The sequence below is a fragment of the Anolis carolinensis genome, chromosome 3 (genome assembly GCF_035594765.1).
Source record: "Anolis carolinensis isolate JA03-04 chromosome 3, rAnoCar3.1.pri, whole genome shotgun sequence".
Classification (NCBI taxonomy): Eukaryota; Metazoa; Chordata; class Lepidosauria; order Squamata; family Dactyloidae; genus Anolis; species Anolis carolinensis.
The window spans coordinates 33,178,533-33,199,732 of NC_085843.1; the positions used below are offsets into that span (position 1 = coordinate 33,178,533).

At 37.5% G+C, this 21,200-nt stretch overlaps 1 protein-coding gene across 2 annotated transcripts in view; it reads left to right on the plus strand.

Moving 5' to 3' along the window:
- The window catches only part of b3glct (beta 3-glucosyltransferase), a 123,949-nt gene extending 103,043 nt beyond the window's left edge, over nt 1-20,906 (plus strand). For both annotated transcript variants that reach the window (XM_008107926.2, XM_062974700.1), the window contains exons 11-15: nt 824-937; nt 5,591-5,687; nt 10,472-10,591; nt 11,879-12,023; nt 18,593-20,906. In XM_008107926.2, coding sequence (XP_008106133.2) covers nt 824-937; nt 5,591-5,687; nt 10,472-10,591; nt 11,879-12,023; nt 18,593-18,754 — 638 coding nt within the window. In that variant the 3' untranslated portion in view covers nt 18,755-20,906. The remainder of the gene's footprint in view (nt 1-823; nt 938-5,590; nt 5,688-10,471; nt 10,592-11,878; nt 12,024-18,592) is intronic.
- The last annotated feature ends 294 nt before the right edge of the window (nt 20,907-21,200 follow it).

Below are 21,200 nucleotides of genomic sequence, written 5' to 3' on the forward strand. Positions count from 1 at the left end.
ACTAAAATAGTATCTTTAGTATTATCTTTCATCTTGCTCCCAGAGAGATTCGCCCATAGGAAAGAAAAGAAAATAACTAGGTCATTCCCGTTGCCTCTGGCTAATCTAGACATATACCACACAAAACTGCCTTGTGTTTTAATACAAAGTAAAATCGGCCCTGTATCTCTCCCTATTCTCCCCATTGATAGCTTGTAGTACAAAGGATGCAATATGATAATTGTATTTTTAGGTTTCTCCACTTCCCATGAATGGCAATCAGTGAAGAGGAACAAGGAAGCTTTTAATGCACTTGCACCATTCACTGAATTTCATATTCTTAGATGATGTGGGAGACAAACCAAAGAGGCGGCGTTGATCTTATAACAGCCATACATATCATAGCAACTTATTCTGGCTTGGCTGTGCAACCTCCAACTGTGGTGTTGATCAGCAAGGAAGCTGATCTCTGCTTTCTCAAAGTCTTAATGTCTGTTGCTTCACTTTCCCAAGGTGATTACAAGAAAAATCAAGCATACCTCAAAAGAAGCCAAGATATAAACCAGAATTATGCCCACATATTCTGTGCTGCTTCTTCCTTTCTCTTCTGCATTCTGCCATTGGAAACTGCCTAGATTATTTAGCTATAATTTCATGCTATGTGTGCCCTGGTACTGCTGAATAATTTACATGTTTCCAGTTTAGGCTACTGTGGTAAGTCAGCGAAGGAAATGTGTTTAATAAAATGAAAGGTCTGTTATCTAAGCAGGCCATTGTGTCAATTTTCAAATATTTAAATTAATACTGCTCTATCTACATCTTAATGTCCTTGCTTACTTTTTAGTACCCATTGTAAAACAGACCTGGGAAGGAGAAGCCACTCTTATTGAATATTACAGTGATTTTGCAGAGAGTTCAATACCTACTGTTGATTTAGGAGTGCCAAATACGGAAAGAGGTGAGTATGTAATTAATAAAATATAATATGTGGTGCATTGAATACAGCTAATACTATCGTTGATTAGTATACTGCCTTTTTGTAATGGTGTGATTATGTGCAGCTGATTCTAGCAGTTCTGCTGGTATAGTCTCCAATGTGTGACAGGCTTTTGCTGAGGAGCCCAGACTAAATGTGCCAAACAGCTATTAGATAGCAGCAGTAGTAGGGAGTGACACTGGTGGAGGATCTCTCAGAGGCGCTTTAGGACAGCATCATTGCTAATGGTTGTTAGTATTGCACAGAAGGAGGCACATTAAATCCCTTTTGAATGTCATTTACTATGAAACACTATGATGACACAATCCAAAATGAAACAAGAGATAGTGACAAAAGATGAGTCCCAGGTTGGAAAGCACTCAAAAAACTATTGGGGTATACCGGAAGACAATCTCAAATAGCAGTGTAGTTAACAACACAACTGAGGGGAAATGCAAGTCCAATGCTTCAAAAGAAATGTACTAAGAATATGGAAAGTGAAACTTACAAATCGAAGGAAGCTAGACATGAAACACGAAATTAAATGTATAAACATTGGGATACTTCGGGTGAGCAAGTTAAATTGTACAAGAATGGGACATTTTGAGTCCCATGCTTCCTAAATCAATCTTCATGTTTAGGTCATTTTCAAACTCATTTCTTTAGTACAAGGATGAGGAAGGTCTACCTGGTCAAGGAATGCATGCACTTTTGAAGATGTTCTCAGGGGTGCATTCCACTGGTAACCAGAGCCAAAACTGAAAGTGCATGTCTGCTTCTAGTTTCCTTTCTTTGCATGCATTTTCTACATATTTTAATTGCAGTGCTGCCCACAATAGGTTATTTCAGTACAAAAGTCCCCACCCCCATTTTATCTTGGTTTAATGTTGTTGAAATACTTGGATCAATTTTTGTGGTACTCTGTTAGATTGATGTTTTGGGTCTCTTTAGAGAGATAAAGCAGGATATAATAATAATATGCATTTAATGTCTTAACGTGGTTTTATATGCCAACTTGGGTAAAACTTTGATCGTAAATCTGGTTCTAACTAAAAAGATAAATAAAAATGGTACCAGCCTCATAAAATAGCCTATGATACAATCCATAATATTAGAAAACAAATACTTCAAATGTTCCTTTATCCAGCTTAGACCTATTCTACTAAAATAAATATATTGTCTCATAGTTGTAGGATATATTGGAATATGATGGATTTTTATATCCCTAACTTCAGCCAATTCCACCTGAGGTTATTGGTGCATTAAGTACTAGATATATATCCTGGAATAATAGCCACCGTTATCTATCACATATTCAAGGTCCAAATTTTTATTGTAAAGTTTTAAAAAAGCAATTTTATGCATTATATTCAATAGCTTTAAACTGATAACATTTACTTTCATTGGATATATGAAATCATTTAATTAAAATTCCCTGATCCTGTGTTTGTCTATTTTATATGTTTTATTACATAATCTGTTTAGTAAAATGAGTAAATCTTATTTTCTATTTGCAATGGATTTTTGTTCTAGAGAAAAATATGTCCTGATATCGTTTTGAAAACTATCTCTCTTGAGTTATGAATATTGGGTTGGATATAGATTTAATAATACATTGAAAATAGCCATTTAAATTATAGGATGTAAATTAGTCATGAGTTCCAGTGATGTACTCTATAACTAAGTCTGAATCCAGCTCATTGTTTTATGAGTTGTTTTAGAAAGTATGTACCAGAATTCCCTCCCCAGGTTGGATAGGATCTCTTCCCAGACGAAATGTTATAAAATTATAGCATTACTCTGTTTAAAACAGTGTTTCCCAACCCATGGGCCGCGAGACCTAAAATAAGGTCCATGAGATATGCGGGGAAAATTGGCACTGGGGGTACGTGCCGCCATTGGCAGAGAGGGAGATAGAGAAGAGGGAGAGAAGGAAGGAAGGAGACGCCAGCATGTTGGTCTCACCAGTGCTTTCTCGGCTTTGGGAGGCTTCCCAGGCCAGGGCTGAGAAGACTAACTCAACGGCACATGCGAGGGAGTGAGAGAGAAAAGGAGAGTTCCCCAAAGTAATTATTATTATTAGCTCCCATTGCCACACATCAGTTGTAATGGGAAAGCAGCACTTTCTAAGTCCCTGCTTAGTATCCCAAAGTAATTTTTGTTGTTGTTGCTGCAGCTGTTAGGGACAGTTTCTTGGGTTTCGCACTCCTCTTTTTGTATTTTTTTTTTCAATCTCAGCACCCTCCCCTTCTTCTTTTTTTTTTTTTTTACATGAGCATTAACAAAGTCCACGGATAAACACAGCCCAACCAAAAAAAATTTCTTTCTTGTTGTCTTTGTTTTTAGGCCTGTTCCTGGGGTTATTTGGGGTGCTCATTCAGAAAATTGCATTGGATAAACCACTAAATTATTAAATATGGTTTTCTGTGGGCGGGCAGATGATCATGTCAGCTCTCAATTATTAAATCTGGTTTTCTGTGGGTGAGCATATGGTGACTACTGGATGGCATATGTTCTGTATCAGAAACTGGAGCTGATGTGGTCTATCCAATGCAATTTTCTGTATCAGCACCGCAAATAACCAAACTAAGTCTAAAATAAACCACTGATTTAAAATGATAGATGTTGTAGATTGCCTTGGGGCAGGTGAGAGAACCAGCTTGACCCAGAGGATGCTCTTTCCTTCAGTGAAACCCCTGGAAAATCAGGATTCAGAATTTATAAAATCATCTAGTTGGAAAAGAACACAAAACTGGACACAGAATTATGTAGATAGCTTTCAGCCACAAAGGTTGGGATCCTTGCTCACTTTTCACATGAGAAAAACAAAGATAGAAAGGGACAGAGTAGCACACTCCCCATCTCATGTAAAAGTAATTTTCATATATATAGAATGCCTGAACAGGACTAGGTTTTTTGGCTTGCCATTCTGCATCTTTTGGGTTTTGTTTTTGTTTTTCCCCCATCAGTTTTGTAATTCAAATCAGTTCTTGCTCCTATTTTAGCATTGAATAAAATTGTGGATGTGGGGTATTTAAGCAGCTTTTGTTGTTATTCTCATATATTTGAAGATACAATCCACTGAATTGTGGGTATTCACAGTACAGATACATAGTTTCTCGGTTTTGCATTATTTTTCAAGTTATCATGTCATAGGAAATCATGGAGCAGGAAACTGGTTGTGTAACACATTCTAGAATCATTTACTTGATTCATTAAAATGTGAAAGATATATATATATATATATTATATTTTATATATATATATATATATATATATATATATATATATATATATATATAAAATGTTTATAGAGTTAGAATAGATTACAAAGCATAATAATGGCTATTTACTTGTGGCATAGTTTCTGAACTTGAAGATTAACCATACCCTTTAAGCATATTTTATAATTGTATTGAGGTTTACTAATACAACAATGGAAGCAATTATCTCTCAAGAACTATGAGCATGCAAATTGCTTTTACAATATAATCTGCCTAAGATTGTTTTCATCACAGTTGTCCATCATGAAACATTTGACCTTCTGTATCCACATATTCTGAATCCAAGGATTCATCCATCTTCAGCTTGAAAAAAATCCTAAAAGTAAACTTTGATTTTGTCATGTTCAATAAGGGACATATTTTTCCTATGTCATAGTTTAAAATGGAATATGAGCCTCAATAGATTTTAGTATCCCTGAAGGGCAGTGCAGAATGTGGTTTGGTGACACAGAGTGGCCACCTTAACTGTCCCACCCTTCATGTCACGCTGGTCCCTAGCTGCAGCATAGATGCTCCTCCCCTGTTTCCTTGTACCCTGTTGTCCTAGCCAACATCATGGCATACAGAATGGGAAGAAGGGGACTACCATCCAATGTCCCCAGGTGGCCACCTGAGCCAGGGAAACACAATATGGCAGGGGGGACAATGGTGGCCACCTCCATTTCAGAACTGGCCTAATTGTTCACACAGGCCCTATGTCCCTAACTTTGGCTACCACAGGTCAAGGCCATGTTAAGATCTGCCCTGGGTGCTGTTTGGCCACCATGGGGGCTGATTCACCTCTACTTCTACTTAAGTACTCAGTGTACATGGGACCCAGGATTATTTCAGATCCTAGGAACTAAACTGGGTAGACAACTAGGTGAGTAGGGAGCCATACCCCCCCCCAAGATATCTTAGAGGATCGTGCACCTCTGATGCTCCCACGCCCATAAAAAAGATGAAAAAATATTCCTTTGAGGAAATTTTGGTATTTTCAACATTTTGGGGCCTTCCTGAGAAGGTCAGGATTTTGCTGGCATGTTTTTTAGGGCGCCTTTTACCTCCCCGCCAAAGCGGTAACTATTTATCTACTTACATTGTTGTTTTGGAACTGTTAGGTGAGCAGAAGCTGGGCTAACGGCGGGAGCTCACCCCAACCCGGGCATGAACTGCCAACCTTCCAGTTGGCAGGATCTTCTGTAGCAGGCGGTTTAACTCACTGTGCTAGCCTGGCCCCAAATTGCCCATGGAGAGAGGGGGAAGGCATTTCCAGCTTCCAGACCACATTTTGCTTATCCCATGAACTAGAACAACCTTTGACTGCTGTTTAATATTATAACTGTTTATTTGATTTTTACTCCCTATTTAGGTCATTGTGGGAAGACTTTTGCCATTTTGGAAAGATTTTTAAATCGGCCTGCTGCAACACCTTGGTTAGTCGTTGTGGATGATGATACATTAATAAGGTATGGATTTCCGAAGCAAGGAGATCTAAATCATACACTGTCTTACATGTCAAATTTTTGGAAGCCATTATTGCAGAATCATGATGCGGTAGTACATATTCCAAGTGAAGTGTGAAATATTAACATTCATGATGCAATGCAATATGTCCTGTCAAATAGGAAATGCAGAAATTTACAGCAAATTAAAAACATCTATCAAATGTTTAAATTAAAAATACAATTAGATACTTCAAGTAGTTACTGTGGCAGGAAATTGGATCAGTGTTTAAGGTGACAGATTGGCAACACTGTTCCAACCCTGTCCTGAGAGAAAACAGAAGCAACATAGGAAGAGACAGTATTTCTTTTCTGATGTGTTTCATTATACAATTTTTTGCCTAGGGAAATTTTCTTTAGAGCTGTTACAGTGGTCCAAAAATATTCTCACATATAGGAATAAGCCTATTCAAGGAGTGAATACATTATAAAGTTCTACAAGTAGAAGCTGGTCAGTCAATAGATTTCCTCTGTCTTTTCTCCTCTCAAACCTCAAACCAATTTCTGTGGTCAGAGCACTTGTCTGAGCAGTGCACCGGTCTACTTCCACATCCATAATTTTAGACGTAATCAATTGCTGTTTTATTGTAAAACTGAATTTTCCCCAATGATTGTAAAGCTAATTTTCTTTCCAATTACTCCAATGTTTTTTAAATGATTTTCTTTCAACAATCTCATGTAATCAAGTTCTGTTACAGCAAGATAAAGAAAACAATGTTATCTGAAGTATGGATCAGACCTTAAAAGTAAGAGATGCAGATTAAGATCACATAATAGTTCAGGAACATAAAACGTGCTGTGTATATTTTAGCTTGCATTTCCAGTTAATACAATCTTGATGGATGGATGGATTGATTGGCTGACTGATATTTAGGGCACCTATAAAACAAATTCATTAGGTGTCATACAATCATCATGCAAACTATAGTTTCTTGTGTCTAAAAAGAGTCTAGCAAGGGTAGTGCAATTAAAAACGAGAACCTCATTGGGGAACAATAAGAAGATAAACAAAACAGCAAATAATGAGCATTAAAGTAATATATATCCAAATGACTTGGGAAATAAAAAAAATGCCATTGCCTTTCAACAGAAGAACAGTGATCATGACAGGCACTTTCCCTAAAGAGAGTCATCATAACCATAGAAGCTCCATCAAGAAAGCCATGTCTATAATAGTTACCTCCAAAACAAGGAGAATCTTACTTATCTGAATGGATGAGCCACCTACCACAATGTCTCTGGTTCGCTGATTTTGACCTATGATCTCAGAAAAAAAATGTTTAAAAACTAAATTCCTATTAAATATTTGCTAAATTAGAGAATTGAAGATTCATTGTTGCAGACAGTAATTTTATCCTTCACAAAGGAGAAAACACTTTCAAAGGACAAATTGTAGGTCAAAATGCTACCTAATCGGCCAGTTTCTATAAAATTCTGCAACAGCTATTAGATTAATCTATTTCCACTGTAAGGAACTATTTTTCTTTAATCAACATAATGTATTATATAGAAACATCGAGATTTCATAATATTTCTTTCCTCTAGCACATCTCAAAAATCCATACTCACAGAGAAAAGATCACACAATCTCTAGCTGTTTGAGTAGCTCATTTTTTTCTTTTAATAGTTCCATCTCTTTGTACCTTAAAGCTATTATGAAACAATACTTCTTGCCCTCTGAGATGGAATAACAAAGTAGAACATATTTTCCTTATTGCGAACAGTAACACCCAGTTTGGACATTTCCCACTTTCACTTTTCACATTTGTTGAACTAGTGACAAGAATTTCTAATCTTTGCAAAACGATTTTCTGGCATAAAAGATTTGTTTTATTCTATGTAGATCCTAAAGGTCGCATTGCTATTTTACTCACTGATGCATCTTGATACATTACCTGATAACAAGGAGAGAGCATATCAGAAGCACTGTATTAGAACATAATTTCTTCAGTGTTTAGGATTTATAGCTGTCTGTTGGCTGTGGTAGTTCATGCCCTATTTTCCATCATTGGAAAGCACTATAAGCCATGGTCAGCATAGGTATAAGACAAGTTTTAGAGATTTCAGTTGCAGATGGGGAAAAAAGAATCAGATGAATGTTGACAGAGATTCTGAAACAAACTTCAAAACTAGGCTTTTCTGTCCTGCATCAAGAGATGAATTGTGAAATACCCCATCCTTCAGCAAAACAGAAATAGTTACTTTGAACCTTTTCCCCTCCTCTATATTACTTGGATAGGAGACCACCAAGGAATATCAGGTGCTTTCGGCTATATTTCAAAGGAGGGCAATGGCAAAACACCTCTGACTAATCTGTGCCTAAGAAAACCCTGTGAAATTCATGAGGTTATCAAAAATTGACAGGCAACATGTTGAGCCTCTGTATTGAACCTCTGTTATGTATTATTTTAAATCTTCAAGCTTTTTTAAAGGAGTTGATCTTCAAAACATACCATCATAGAAAGATCTGAAAGAACCTTGGAATTCATGTAGTGAAATACACTGCTTACTGTAGGATCTGTTTAAATAGCAGAGCCAACCATATTGGAGAGCAACCTAGCTTTTATCTGAAACCCTTTGCCATTTCTTTTCTGCGTATTTACTTGATCTAGGCTTGCCATCTGCAGTTAGAGAAAGCAACTCTGCTCATCTGTGTGACAGTCTTCTGATATTGGAAGTTATCTGTCCTATCGTTCTTTCAACTTTCCTCTTCCATGTTGAACATGTTTCGCTCTTTCAGCCGTACTTCATAGGACTTGGTTTCCAAACCACAATGAGCAAGCACATCCGGATAGGTCGTCTGTAAGGTTGCCAGCAAAGTGGGGTGTTCAAAAGAGCCTATCAGGCCTAGAAGCACTCCTCTGGGGATTTCTTCCTCAGAGCTAGACATTGTGGGCAGAGGGACTGTGATGATCATGTTTTGCGGAAGTGGGTTTTTATTACCGCATAGCTCACAGTGTCTTGCTGTAAGGAGGAATCACTTGAAACAAGGTCTTTGGAATGAAATGGAGAAGAGGGGAAAGATGGAAGAGATGTGGGACTGGGAAAGCTGCGGAGGAGCAGAATGCACACAGCAGATTGGGAGAGGGAACAGGAGAAGACATTTTCAAGCTGCATATGCATGACCGTCCACTTTAGTTGGCAGCACATTTTCCAATGCCCCTGATATTTTCCTGTTGCTTGTAAATATGTTTAAACAAGTCATAAGTGAATATAAATATAACCAAAGCAACTAATTATTCTCCAAATGCTCTGAAAAACAACTTTTCCATTGTCCCCGACCTGTAAACTGATTTTATCTACGTTTGGTACTTTATACCTCTTCTTCTTCTTTTTCTTTTTTTTTAAAAGGCAGTCAAGGAGGCTAACCTAGCAGCTGATAGACACCTGTACATTAGTGTGCAGCAAACATCAAGTGGAAGTAGCCAATAGAACAGTGCATGTGTAATAAAAGGACATTTTATAGTGCAAACGTGGTTATCTTTAATTGGCCTCCATTTAGGTATCACACAGTTAAATTACGACGTGTGATGAGACTACCTGTGAATTAAAAAGAAAGAGGCAAAGACAAAAAACAGTGATTACTAAAATGGATCATAAAGCGTTCCGTTATCCACCTGAAGTGTTTGGGATTTCTTGATTTATCTGAATTCTATTTATAAACACACGTCACCATTTCTGAATCTTACATTGTTAAAGCCTTGCAGGCTTTTAAATAAAAAATTATATTACAACATAATTATTAAGTGACTTTAAGAAAATCAAATCAATATATATTCTTGAATAATATTTTAATATCATAATTCAAACATGCAGAGTTCAGAATGATTTGTCATTTCACGCTCTTGGGAAACCAACTTAGAAGCACAAGTTGTGTAATTTTCTCACAAGGGAAGTCAGGCTGGCTCCTTTCCTTTTGAGAATCTGGTAGACAGCTAAGACTGTGATATTTCATATGGCCTTTCATCTTTCAAACTAGGGTGGCTGCTTAGGTTATTTTAACTGTATGTAGCTTTTACATTATTTTAAGAAGTTATTTTAATCTGGAGTTAAGAATGTATATATATGTATTTAATGTCCTAAATATCTTTGTCTGTTGTACATTGTCTCAGGGGCTTTAGTGAGCTGACAAGTGATACATGAATGATTTACATAAAGATAAAAAAAAATTGGGGACATTCTAGATTGAGATTTTGAACATTGTTATTGACTACTGCAGCCTTGTGTTGCTGAGGAGGCAGCAGCACCCTGATTTGGAAGTACAATAAAGGATTGAATGGTACAAACCAGTTACAAATTCTGAAATACTTCTTTTGAAGTATTTGCTTAGTTCCTCGTGATGCTATTGTAATAAAGAACTATATTAACATGATGAAGCCTAACATAAGTGATCCATTTTTTATGCAGATCTGTTCAGGATCAGACTCTGAAAACAGTTCTATTTGCCATCTTTAGGAAATAGTCTGGGGAAAACTATAGATGCTTATTTTGAAGAAAAAGTCATTTCTGGCAGACAAATTTATCTATTCCCTTTAAAGTAATATTTCATGAAGTATATAGCTTGTTGTCAAAGCTCTCTTTGAAGCAAACCCAAGAGTCCCATTTTTAATAATCAGATAATACTTTAATTTTCATGTGAACTATATTAATCTACACATGTTTAGTTTAGACTGACAGATAAAGGAATTAAATGTTTGAAGGAATTAAATGTATCCTTATGTGTTCAAACATTTTGTTTTATGTTTTAGCATATCTAGGCTCCAGAAATTACTCAGCTGCTATGAACCAAGTGAGCCAGTGATTCTTGGAGAACGTTATGGCTATGGCTTAGGATCAGGAGGTTACAGTTACATCACAGGTGGAGGAGGGTAAGTCATATAATTTGGATCTTCGCAGGAGTAACAGATTTGAAATCAGACTTTTGAGCTTACATTCAAACAGACTTGTTTACTATATACATTCATATATAAGTCTAGAAATTTTAGTAAAGAAATTTGACCTCCAAAACCTAGGTCAATTTATCCACAGGTCAGTGTAGGTAATGTACCTTAACTTTTGATTGTTTTTTTAAAAAATAAACATCTCCTTCTCCGAGTAGAGTGCAATATGTCCTGAAAGAAGCCAGAAGAAGTACTGACTCCCTCTACCTTTTTCTACTGCAGTGCCTCTTCTGGACTTTTTTTGAATGCCTAGATAGAAATGGCTGCAGCAACCGGGCGTGACTGACCCCCTGAGGCAGGACTGACCCCTTTCTCTTCTTCATGGAATGACGTTCAACTTTTCCATGGGTCACATCAAAATCCATAACTTTGGCCCCCAAACCCTGCCCTCAACTAATACATGAGATCTATTTGTAAATTAACATGTATATGGTAGTTGTTTGACCGTGGGCATTTTTTTAAATACATGGATGGAATCTGGACAAAAGGAGAGGGCCACTTATAGAATAAAGGGTAAACTAGTAATGCTGCCATGTGATAACATGCAAGAACAATGACATGAAAAATTCTGACTCATTTTGAAGACCAAAGGACACCAGAAAATACTTAAAGTACAAATAATATACTGCCTGATGCAAAAGTGTTGAGTATGTCTCCTATGCAAGAGCCTGGCAAACTTTTTCATTGCTGGTGCCTCTTGTGGAATCTCTTATCTAAAATACAACATGATGGTAGCCACAACAGTTTACACTGAGATAGACATTTGTTAGAAGCCAGATGGTAACATCACCACCACCACCCCACACACACACACATCTTGTGCCACAACAATGTTGTCTCCCACCAAATGCCCCTAAACATTATCTCCTCCTTTGGTCCTCCAAACGTTTCGGTCCTCAACTCACAGAAGCTTCAGCCACTACAGCTAATGAAAAGTGCTTTGGGTGACTAAGTCCAAAACATCTAGCAGAGATTGAGAACCATCATTCTAAGGGTAGAATGGGCACTTCACTATGGGGAGTTGAGCTGGGCCATTTTAGCTCCAACAGAGACCTCTTTTTAAAAAACCATGAATGTGACTTCTTGTATTGGGGAAAGGACTCTCCTGGTCCTAAAGTAGCCCAGGGCGAGGGGAGCGGGAAGGGACAGTATTTATTTCGAAAGAGTAGTTGTCTTCTTTTGGTTATCAGTTTGTTGTTGACTTTTTCACCTAAGGATGGTCTTCAGCAGAGAAGCAATTCGGAGATTATTTGCTAGTAAATGCCGATGTTATAGCAATGATGCCCCTGATGATATGGTCATTGGAATGTGCTTCAGTGGTTTAGGAATTCCTGTAACACACAGCCCTCTTTTCCATCAGGTAAGCATGGGGATGTCTACCACATATTTCTCCATAAGATCAAGGATGTTTCTGTGAAAAGAATCTTCCTGGCATTAGAGCACAGATGTAAAATACTGTTGCTTCTGCATAATGTTTCCTTTAGTCAGTGGTAAGAATTGGACCACAGGGGTCATTGCAATCTTTACATTCTTGCTTTTTTGTTTGGCAGGCAGGTAAATTATTAAAATGTAGATCGAGTAAAAGCTGCTTCAAAATTGTAAAACTTTACAATTTTAGACTAAGTGGAATGGGTGAGTAGAAGTTAGAAAAAGAGATCACAAATATTACCCCTTTTTGTAATATATGATACATTATATCATCTTATTTGGTTTTTACATCATTTCAAGAGATGGTATGGTATCATGGTATCTGCAAGAGAATTATTCTTCTCTTTTTTAAATTTCTAATTTGACACCTATCAATTTCAGTTAAATGTGATCCTTTTTTTCCTCTTAACTATACTCTTCTTAGAATGCTGCAGTCACAATATTTTCTATAGCTTAAAAGATGTTTATGTCTTATACTCTTAAATAATATCATCTTTCTACTGTGAATTTAATTGATACATTGTTATTTTGTTCATTTTTTGATATACATGTAGCTTTCTCCAAAAATACAATATATTGGTTTTCTATCCAATTTTATTTTCTTAAATGACAATTTTTACATTTTTGGTTATTTTAAGATAATATGTAATTTCCTGTTGGAGCATATTGGTTTAGAACCTATTAACAAAGATAATATGAAGACTAGAAAGGGTGTTTTACTAATTGTATGAGAAATAGGCTATTAAAACTAAGTTGAAGTGACCATAAACTATGTACATTTTTCAATAGATTTTTAAATAAGGAAGTTCTGATGTTACTGGATTTGTACCAGCAGTTATTTCATGTCTGTTTCAATTTTTCAATCTTTCAAACGAAGCTTGCACTTTTATTGAAATTCATATTCTTCTTTTCCTTAAAAAATAACACAACAGCTCAAAACAAAAGTAAAACTGTAGATAAACTGTCCTGAACACAAATCAGCAATTGCACAAGAAAGCAAGTGTCATTTTGTTCACCCCACACTTCTTTTTTTTTAGAAGGATCAAGGAAGATGCCATTAGTGCAGTGGTTCTCAAGCTGTGATCCCCAGATGTTTTGGCCTTCAACTCCCAGAAGTCCTAACAGCTGTTAAACTGGCTGGGATTTCTGGGAGTTGTAGGCCAAACACCTGGGGGCCCACAGGTTGAGAACCACTGCATTCGTGTGTCCATGCAGTTTGGACTATCCATTTCCCTCTGCAAGAGAAGGGCTGAGGAATCCATATACCTCTTCAAATCATAGATAAAGTGAAGATAATCTCAGAAACATTGCATCTAAACCAAACATTTAGTATCACTAGTCTTTTGTTTTGGGGTATTCATTGCAAACAGTCAACAGATTGGTTAATACAATGTAAGTAGGCCAAATCTGACATTATAGTGGCATGATTACTCCAACTAGAGAATATGCTCCCTATGAACCTAAAAGCCATCACGATTTTGTGTTCCTCAACCACCACCCCCCCACCCCCCACCCCCACACAGCTAAAGAATAGGTTTTAGGAAACATAAATACCCACAGAAGTGTTCAGAAGCTATAGCACAGGTCTTTCACTTTACCTGCTACCTGATTTTTTTTTAATCTTAGAAATATAGCAGACTGAATTTGGAGCTTTCTGCATGCAGAATAGGTATTTTAAAAATAATGTCTAAATCAACACATCCCAGGTTTGGTATCTCAACCAGAAACCAACTTTTATCTTGCTGACTGTGTCTTGATGGGAGTTGTACTGCAACACATCCAAAAGGCCTATAGAAGGCCTATCTGGGTCATAAACATTACATATACATGGAAACTAGGAACATTAACAAGCAGTTTCAAATTGGACATTAAAACCCAAAGAAATGCAAGTACTAGGTCTAATTAAACATTGCTTTTGCTGTTAATACTAGATATGACAAAAAGAGACTAGAATTTTCATTACAAAGAGACCCTGCATTCTGATTTCTCATTCAAGGACATAGCGTGGATGACATTTGCTCAGCTGACAATGAAGCAGAAAACAGACATCTCCTAATAATTTCTCTCTAATGCAGTAATGACTAAGATACCAGGAGTCTGTGAAATCATAGCTCATTCATTTTTTTGTCTTATACCAGTTTCTCTATTTTCCTGGTGTTCAATTAAATATTGAAATTTCAAATGCATAAGACAATGCATTTGTCCAAGAGATGAGAGAAAAACATCTCTTCACAACAAGTTCCTTTTAGAAATAGCTGCCTGATTACAATACTGAAATGTTACTGAGGAATAATTAATTCTTTTGTTCTTTAAAATCCCTCTTAATTATTTCACTGCAACCTACTTGCAGAGACAACTGTAAATATTTAATGGCAGCCACTGAATGTTTGCTTCTGTTTAAATACTTCATTAATGTTTATTGTAGAGTTCTGGGACAATGAAAAGTAAATCCTGTTGTGACTCTGAGAACTCATTCACATACATTTTTTTAATTTTCTTATTGTTTCGGCTTCTTCCTCCAATAGACTTTGTACATCCACAAGCTACATGCTTACTATGTATCTTTCGTGGTAATAATGTCTCTAATTGGATCCTCCAGCATCATAATTGTGGAAGCCAGAGCCTAGTATTGGAACAACAATGGCAATTGATGTTATTTCACAGAATTCAAGCAAGAAAATAAGATAAAATCATTCCTTTGCAATTTCAAGGCAAATTTGAATAGATTGCAATTGGGAAAAAGCTAATATTCTAACTAGTTATTTGAATGACTAAGATATTGTCCTCTGGCAGAGATTCCAATTCTATTTATAAAAGCAAGAAATAAAAATAGTGAATAACAATTGAGTAAATGGAAGTACAATTCTAAATGCTTGGGAAAAGAAAAATATATTTGCTTCGCGCTTAGCAGTAGCAATAAAAAACCTGGGCAAAAAAGGAGTACTATTTCTGGTTGCCGGCTACCTTACAGTATGTTGCAAACATCTTCAACCCCTTTTAATTTTCCAGATTTTTTTTAAGCAACTTGGAATTTCTGATTGGCTTTATTAGCACTTGAGATACTCAACATTATAAAGGTATTTTAACTGTTACAAAATTACCCATATTTACTTGGGTCTAGTGCATCATCGAATGTACTGCACATACTAATTTTCCAAATCCTGAAACCAAGAAAAAAGTGCTTGCGGATGAATGTCACATTCCATCAAGTATTACTTAGGCTTGCACTAGCCTTATTCCCTTCTTCTCCTGGGCTTGAGTCTGCTGCTGCTGGCACCCTATTCGTAGGCCCAGACAATGGGGGGGCTGAGTTGCGAGGAAGATGAGGCCAGCAAAGCCAGTGAATTGGCGAAAGTGGGGATCTGAGGATAGCTCCTGTGCATCAGGGAGGAAGGATGAGAGGAGGGTAAACAGGAGAAGAAGGCTGTGTATGACTGTGAGGGGCCCTTTTCTCCTCCAACTGCCAGGGCTGATTTCCTGAGGCCCAGCAGCCCTCCCACCCTCCATAGAGGAAACTGAAGGTTGGGCAGAGGAAGCCCAAAGGCAGGCAGGTGTGGATGCATCCTGTACCCTTGTGAGGCCATGCTGCCACCACTCTCTTGCTCGTGCACCACTCCAGGGCTTGACTTTTCCCCCGCCTCCCAAGCTCTCACCTTGGATTTGCCTACACTCCTGAAGTAGCTTCCCCTTTTGCTTTACCTTATGTGCACCCTTATTTTGGCAACATAGTTTAGCCTAAAAAGGTGCATATTAGACTTGAGAAAACATTTTTATCCTGTTAGAAGCAACTTGAGAACATACTGTAAGTTGCTTCTGGTGTGAGAGCATTGGCCATCTACAGAGATGTTGCCCAGGGGATGCCTGGATGTGTTACTGGAATGCGTCTCTCATGTCCCCACAAGTTAGAGCTGACAGACAAGAGCTCACTCCGTCGCGCAGATTCAAATGAGCTACCCAGTCTTTAGGTCAGCAACCCAGTCTTCAGGTCAGCAGTTCAGCCGGCACAAGGGTTTGACCCATTGCACCACTTGAGTAAATACACTAAGTAAACAAAAATAAGGTGAAACTTCTTAGCTCAGTCCCACCACCACCCCAAGGGAGTACAGTAGAGTCTCACTTTTCCAACCTCCGCTTATCCAACTGTCCGTATTATCTAAGGCAGTCTGCCTCCCGGATCTACAGCTGTTGCTGCCTTTCTCTAGGCAGCAACGTGCAGCGGACCTCTCCCTGCACCAGTCCTTTCACCTCCTGCCTCCTGCCCTCTCCTCCTCCCACCTCTTTCCACACAGTGTTTTGCTTTTGCTGAGCAGCCACTGGCTTACCCAGAATCTGCCTGCTTTCCCTCCCTGCAGGCGATTCACAAAAGGAATTGGGCTGAAAATGTATCACGGGGAATGAGGACGCTGGGTCTGAGAGGGGGAAACAGAGTGGCGGAGGGAGCATGGTTGTTGTTCCTCGCGACAGGCATTTCCAAAGCCTCGCTGTGAGGGAAGACTTGGCTTTCTGACGGCGAGGGGGATGAAAGGACGACAGCTAGATGCTCAGACATCCAATCAAGCACTTGGCTACTAACAGGAAGAGAAGAGATCTGGGTTGTTGTGAGTTTTCCAGGCCTTCTGGCCATGTTCCAGAAGCATTCTCTCCTGATGTTTCACCCACATCTATGGCAGGCATCCTCAGAGGTTGTGAGGTCTATTGGAAACTAGGCAAGGGAGGTGTATATTATTATTATTATTATTATTATTATTATTATTATTATTATTAATTTCTTTTTCTTCTCCCATGGGTGGGACTCAAAGTTAATGCTGCTTTATTATACCACATCTCTCCATATCTGACTCCTTGCAGTTCCAGAGGTCCCAAAGGGGAATAGGGAAATGCTACGCTCCAGAAGAGTAATGTGAACATGACCTAATCACTTTTATTTATATAATCACAGCACATTCTGTAATTTGATGTTTAATAGGCTTTTCCTTAATCCCTCCTTATTATCCAACATTTTCGCTTATCCAACATTCTGTCGGCCCATTTGTGTTGGATAAGTGAGACTCTACTGTACTTGGTAAAAGCACTTTTAACAACATTTATTGGGTAAGTCTTGTATAAGCTTTGCACTTCTGGATCTGCGGTTATTCCCCAAGAAAATTATTGCAGTTCTGTCAAGTGCAATGTTTGGGGAACAACAACTTTCAGATCTTGCCACATATTCTGATTATGGTCATAGTTTTGCAGGAAAATGAACCTCCATCCTTATCCCAAATCTTTCTTCACACTTCAACTACCTCTGTGACCTATGGAAGCAGTATTTTCTACCACACTTCACTTATGTGTGTCACAGTAAAGTAGGTGAATACGTATGCAAGTAAGTTTTTACCATGGTAAAAACATTTCACACATTTCCAGTTCTGATAATCTTGTACATATGATGTCGTAACAATGCTAATACAATTCCAGGTTGAAACACTGAAATGTGGAAAAGCCAAAGCGGACATATAGTTGCTTCTGCAAGGTACTTTACCTCTTGTGGCATGGGCGTCTGAAAATCTAAGGAATCTTGACATTTAGAAGCAATTCTTGCCACATAATGTTTGCACATGGATGTAGCTAGCATAAAGATTTTTCTGTGGCCAATGCATAGTATATGTTTACTCAGTTCAGTCCCAGATTCTAGGGAGGAGCATTAATATGTCCCCACTGAGATGAGAAAATCTCAATGTGGTGTGTGTATCAATAAAAGAACACTTATTTTGAATGAGTATTCCCAACAGTTTTCTGCTTGGTTGTTATCGAGTTGGAAATCTTGTAATTGGGGTCTTAATTGCACAATAGTCCCATTTCACAACACTAAGCTCTGTTGAAAGAACAAACAAAATCTGTGCTTTGTTACCTGCAGTCCCTTGATGCAAAAGAAGCTTAGCTTTTCACTGCTGCTGCTTCTTTCAGAACATAAACCTTTCCTGGTCAATAGAAGAGTTTTACAATTTTATGGATTAGGTAATAATGGGTTTAGTGACTTCATGGTCCTTAAAACTCTTTACAGGTTGAATCTTTTTCATTGTATTTAGGACACATGCAGGGAGATGGGAAAACAATGTTGTTGTTGCATCTTAAGTTTATTATGTGTTCTCCTTTCCTCAGATATATCCCTTTTTGCAAATTTTAGTCCAGGTAGATTTTTAAAATGCTGGTATTTTTAAAATGTTCATTAGTCCTTTGTCTCCTGCCTGCTAATACTGCCTCTTCATTGACATCTTGAGAGCTATGGCATTATAGCAGCTGATATGAGTGTTTAAAGTGAGAGTCATCATAATGATCAGTGGTTTGAAAAAATTGGTAAATGTCTTCTCTCTCTCTCATTTCTATATGGTACCCCTATTATATCAGCTCTATTATATGGTACCCCTATTATATCAGCTAATTGAATCTTACAACACATTTTTTTTAAAAATGTGATTGAAGTTTTCATATTAAGTGGTATTTTTCTTTCTTCCTCTATTCTAGGCTCGGCCAATGGATTACTCGAAGGACTATCTTTCCCATCAAGTTCCAATATCATTTCACAAACACTGGAATGTTGATCCAGTGAAAGTATACTTCCAGTGGCTGTCCCCAAACGTGAGAGAATTGCAAGATGGTAACAGGCATCTTAGGGAGGACTTGTAATCTGTAAATATGTTAATATTTAAACATTGTGTAGGCCTAACATCCACTGAATTGGTTGTTGTATTTATAATGGTTTGCCACAGATATTGTACAGAATTGTAAAGTCATGCTGCAGTATCATTTTTGGCATACTTTCTTTGAAACACCAGTTTCATGTGTTACATAATGGGGAAGAGCAGATACGTAATGTGGGAAGTATGCTTAGACCTTTTGTTCTTTGTAACACTCTTATCAGTTTGCATGCTGGGTTCATGTACCAACTGGAGGGAGTGGGGCAAGATCTGCTTTGATCCCTATGGGAATCGACACCACCGACATTGTGTCTACAGTGGTATTGGCTCATACCCTGATTGTCCCCATCCAGAATACATATATACATGATAGTATATATGTTTATTTATTAGATTTAGGGCTTGTAGAATTTGGTTTTAGACTTTGGTAGCCATCCATCCATCATCCGTCAAAAACTAAAATTTTATTTTCAAAAAGTAGCATCAACAACCTGTCTGTCTTTGTCAGCCTTACCCCCTCTCCTTTCCCTGATTATTTGTGGCATATTGGTGGGGGAGGTGTGCGTGCCTGAGAATGAAGTATGTCAAACTCCTTTAAGTTGTTAAGAATGTTTTGGTTCTTCATCTGTAGGTATCTCTGATCTGGAAGGAGAAGGGAGCTCACTATTACTGTGTGTAGATTATTCTAGAGAAAGTGTTGGTTGTCATTATCTTCTCTCTTGTCGACTTACACTCTTGAACAAATATAATTTATAGGTAATTTAAAAGTATATATGGCCACCCGATGTCACTGACTACTGATACTCAGAAACCCTGATTAAAAACAGATCTTTTCAGAAAGGCTGGTTCTGTTAACAATCCCTTAATGTGTTGTCAAAGGCTTTCATGGCCAGAATCACTGGGTTGCTATGAGTTATTTGTGCTGTATGGCCATGTTCCAGAAATGTCAGGAGAGAATGCTTCTGGAACATGGCTATACACCCGGAAAACTCACATCAACTCAAATATCCCTTAAATTCTCTGAAATTAACATGTGTAGAAATCTCTTTTAATGTGCCTTTTGTGTGTGTACCTGGTATAGTTGAGTATATCCATATAATTGAAGGTCACTGGCTATATATTTTTCACTTCAGTACTATATGTTTACATTGTTGTGAGTTAGGCTAAGGCAGTAGGGGAGGGGGATATGTTTCACAAATAAGAGGTTATTCCCCACACAGAAACAAACACTGATTTCAGTAATGTTTTGAGGTAGGAACTGCAAAATGAAGAGAAAATGTTTGCCTGTTCAGAGCAGTAGTAGGGAACCTTCCTTCCCCCTGATTTGGTGTGATAATGTACCTAAATCTGGTCGCCTCTGGGATAGTAATACCATAGCACCACATTGCCAATAAGAACATTCATGGAATTATTTCAGAAATAAATAATCCCATGGATGCTGTTTGTTTAGTAATAAGTTTTTTTAAAAAAGCATTAATATTACAGGACAGGATACTACTGTAGGTGCATGCTGTATAGTACATAAAAGATAAACTAAGCATTCAATTAAGCATTCATACCACCGCCATCACTGCAAACTCTCCTTCCCCACAGGCCATTTGGTGGGCAGAAATTCAGTGCAGCTCTAATAATGAATTTGACATGACATTTTGACTTTCATGGCAACATGTGTTGACTTGAATGCAGATTAGAAAACTTCAGTGTAATGTTTCTTGCTATACCAAATATGAGATCTTAAAGCCATATTGCATACTTGTTTTCATACACGTTTAACAATTAATTTCTTTAGCACACCACTCCATTAGTTTCCAGAGTAATGTAGTTTTTACTATTGGCCAAAATGTGAAAGAAATTGCTCTTTCAGGAATTGTTAGAGCAGTATGCACATATGTGAATGTAACTTGTTTTTTGTAAGTGTATAATAGATGAACGCATTCAAAATGGGCAAATGTTTTGAGTTGAAAGAAACAGTTATTTCCTTTTATTCCTTCTCTCAGTGCCTTATACTATCGATATTTCTACTGGTAGCCAGTATTCTATGTGTTTTTGTACCATATGGAGTGTATTGTTATTTATGTTCACTGCTTTAAAACCATATAAATGGAAAGTAAAATAAAATTGAATTGTTTAAAATGCTAGAATGTGTTGTATTAGGACTTATTTTTTCAAGATATCGATGAACCAAGTTTCTGCAGCATTGTCCCTCTATTTTAGCTGTATAGGAGATATGGGAGAAAAAAACTGTATATAGACTGTGCATGTTTCAGACATAATCTCTAATATGAATACTACTGAATTAAGGCTTGTTGTTCCAAAGCATGCTTAAGACTTCAAATAGATATGTAGAATATTGGTTTCTCTCAAGAATTTGGTTTGAAAACTGATGAAACCAAAGCAATGGCGAGACAAAACATTCATACTATATGGCTAAATAA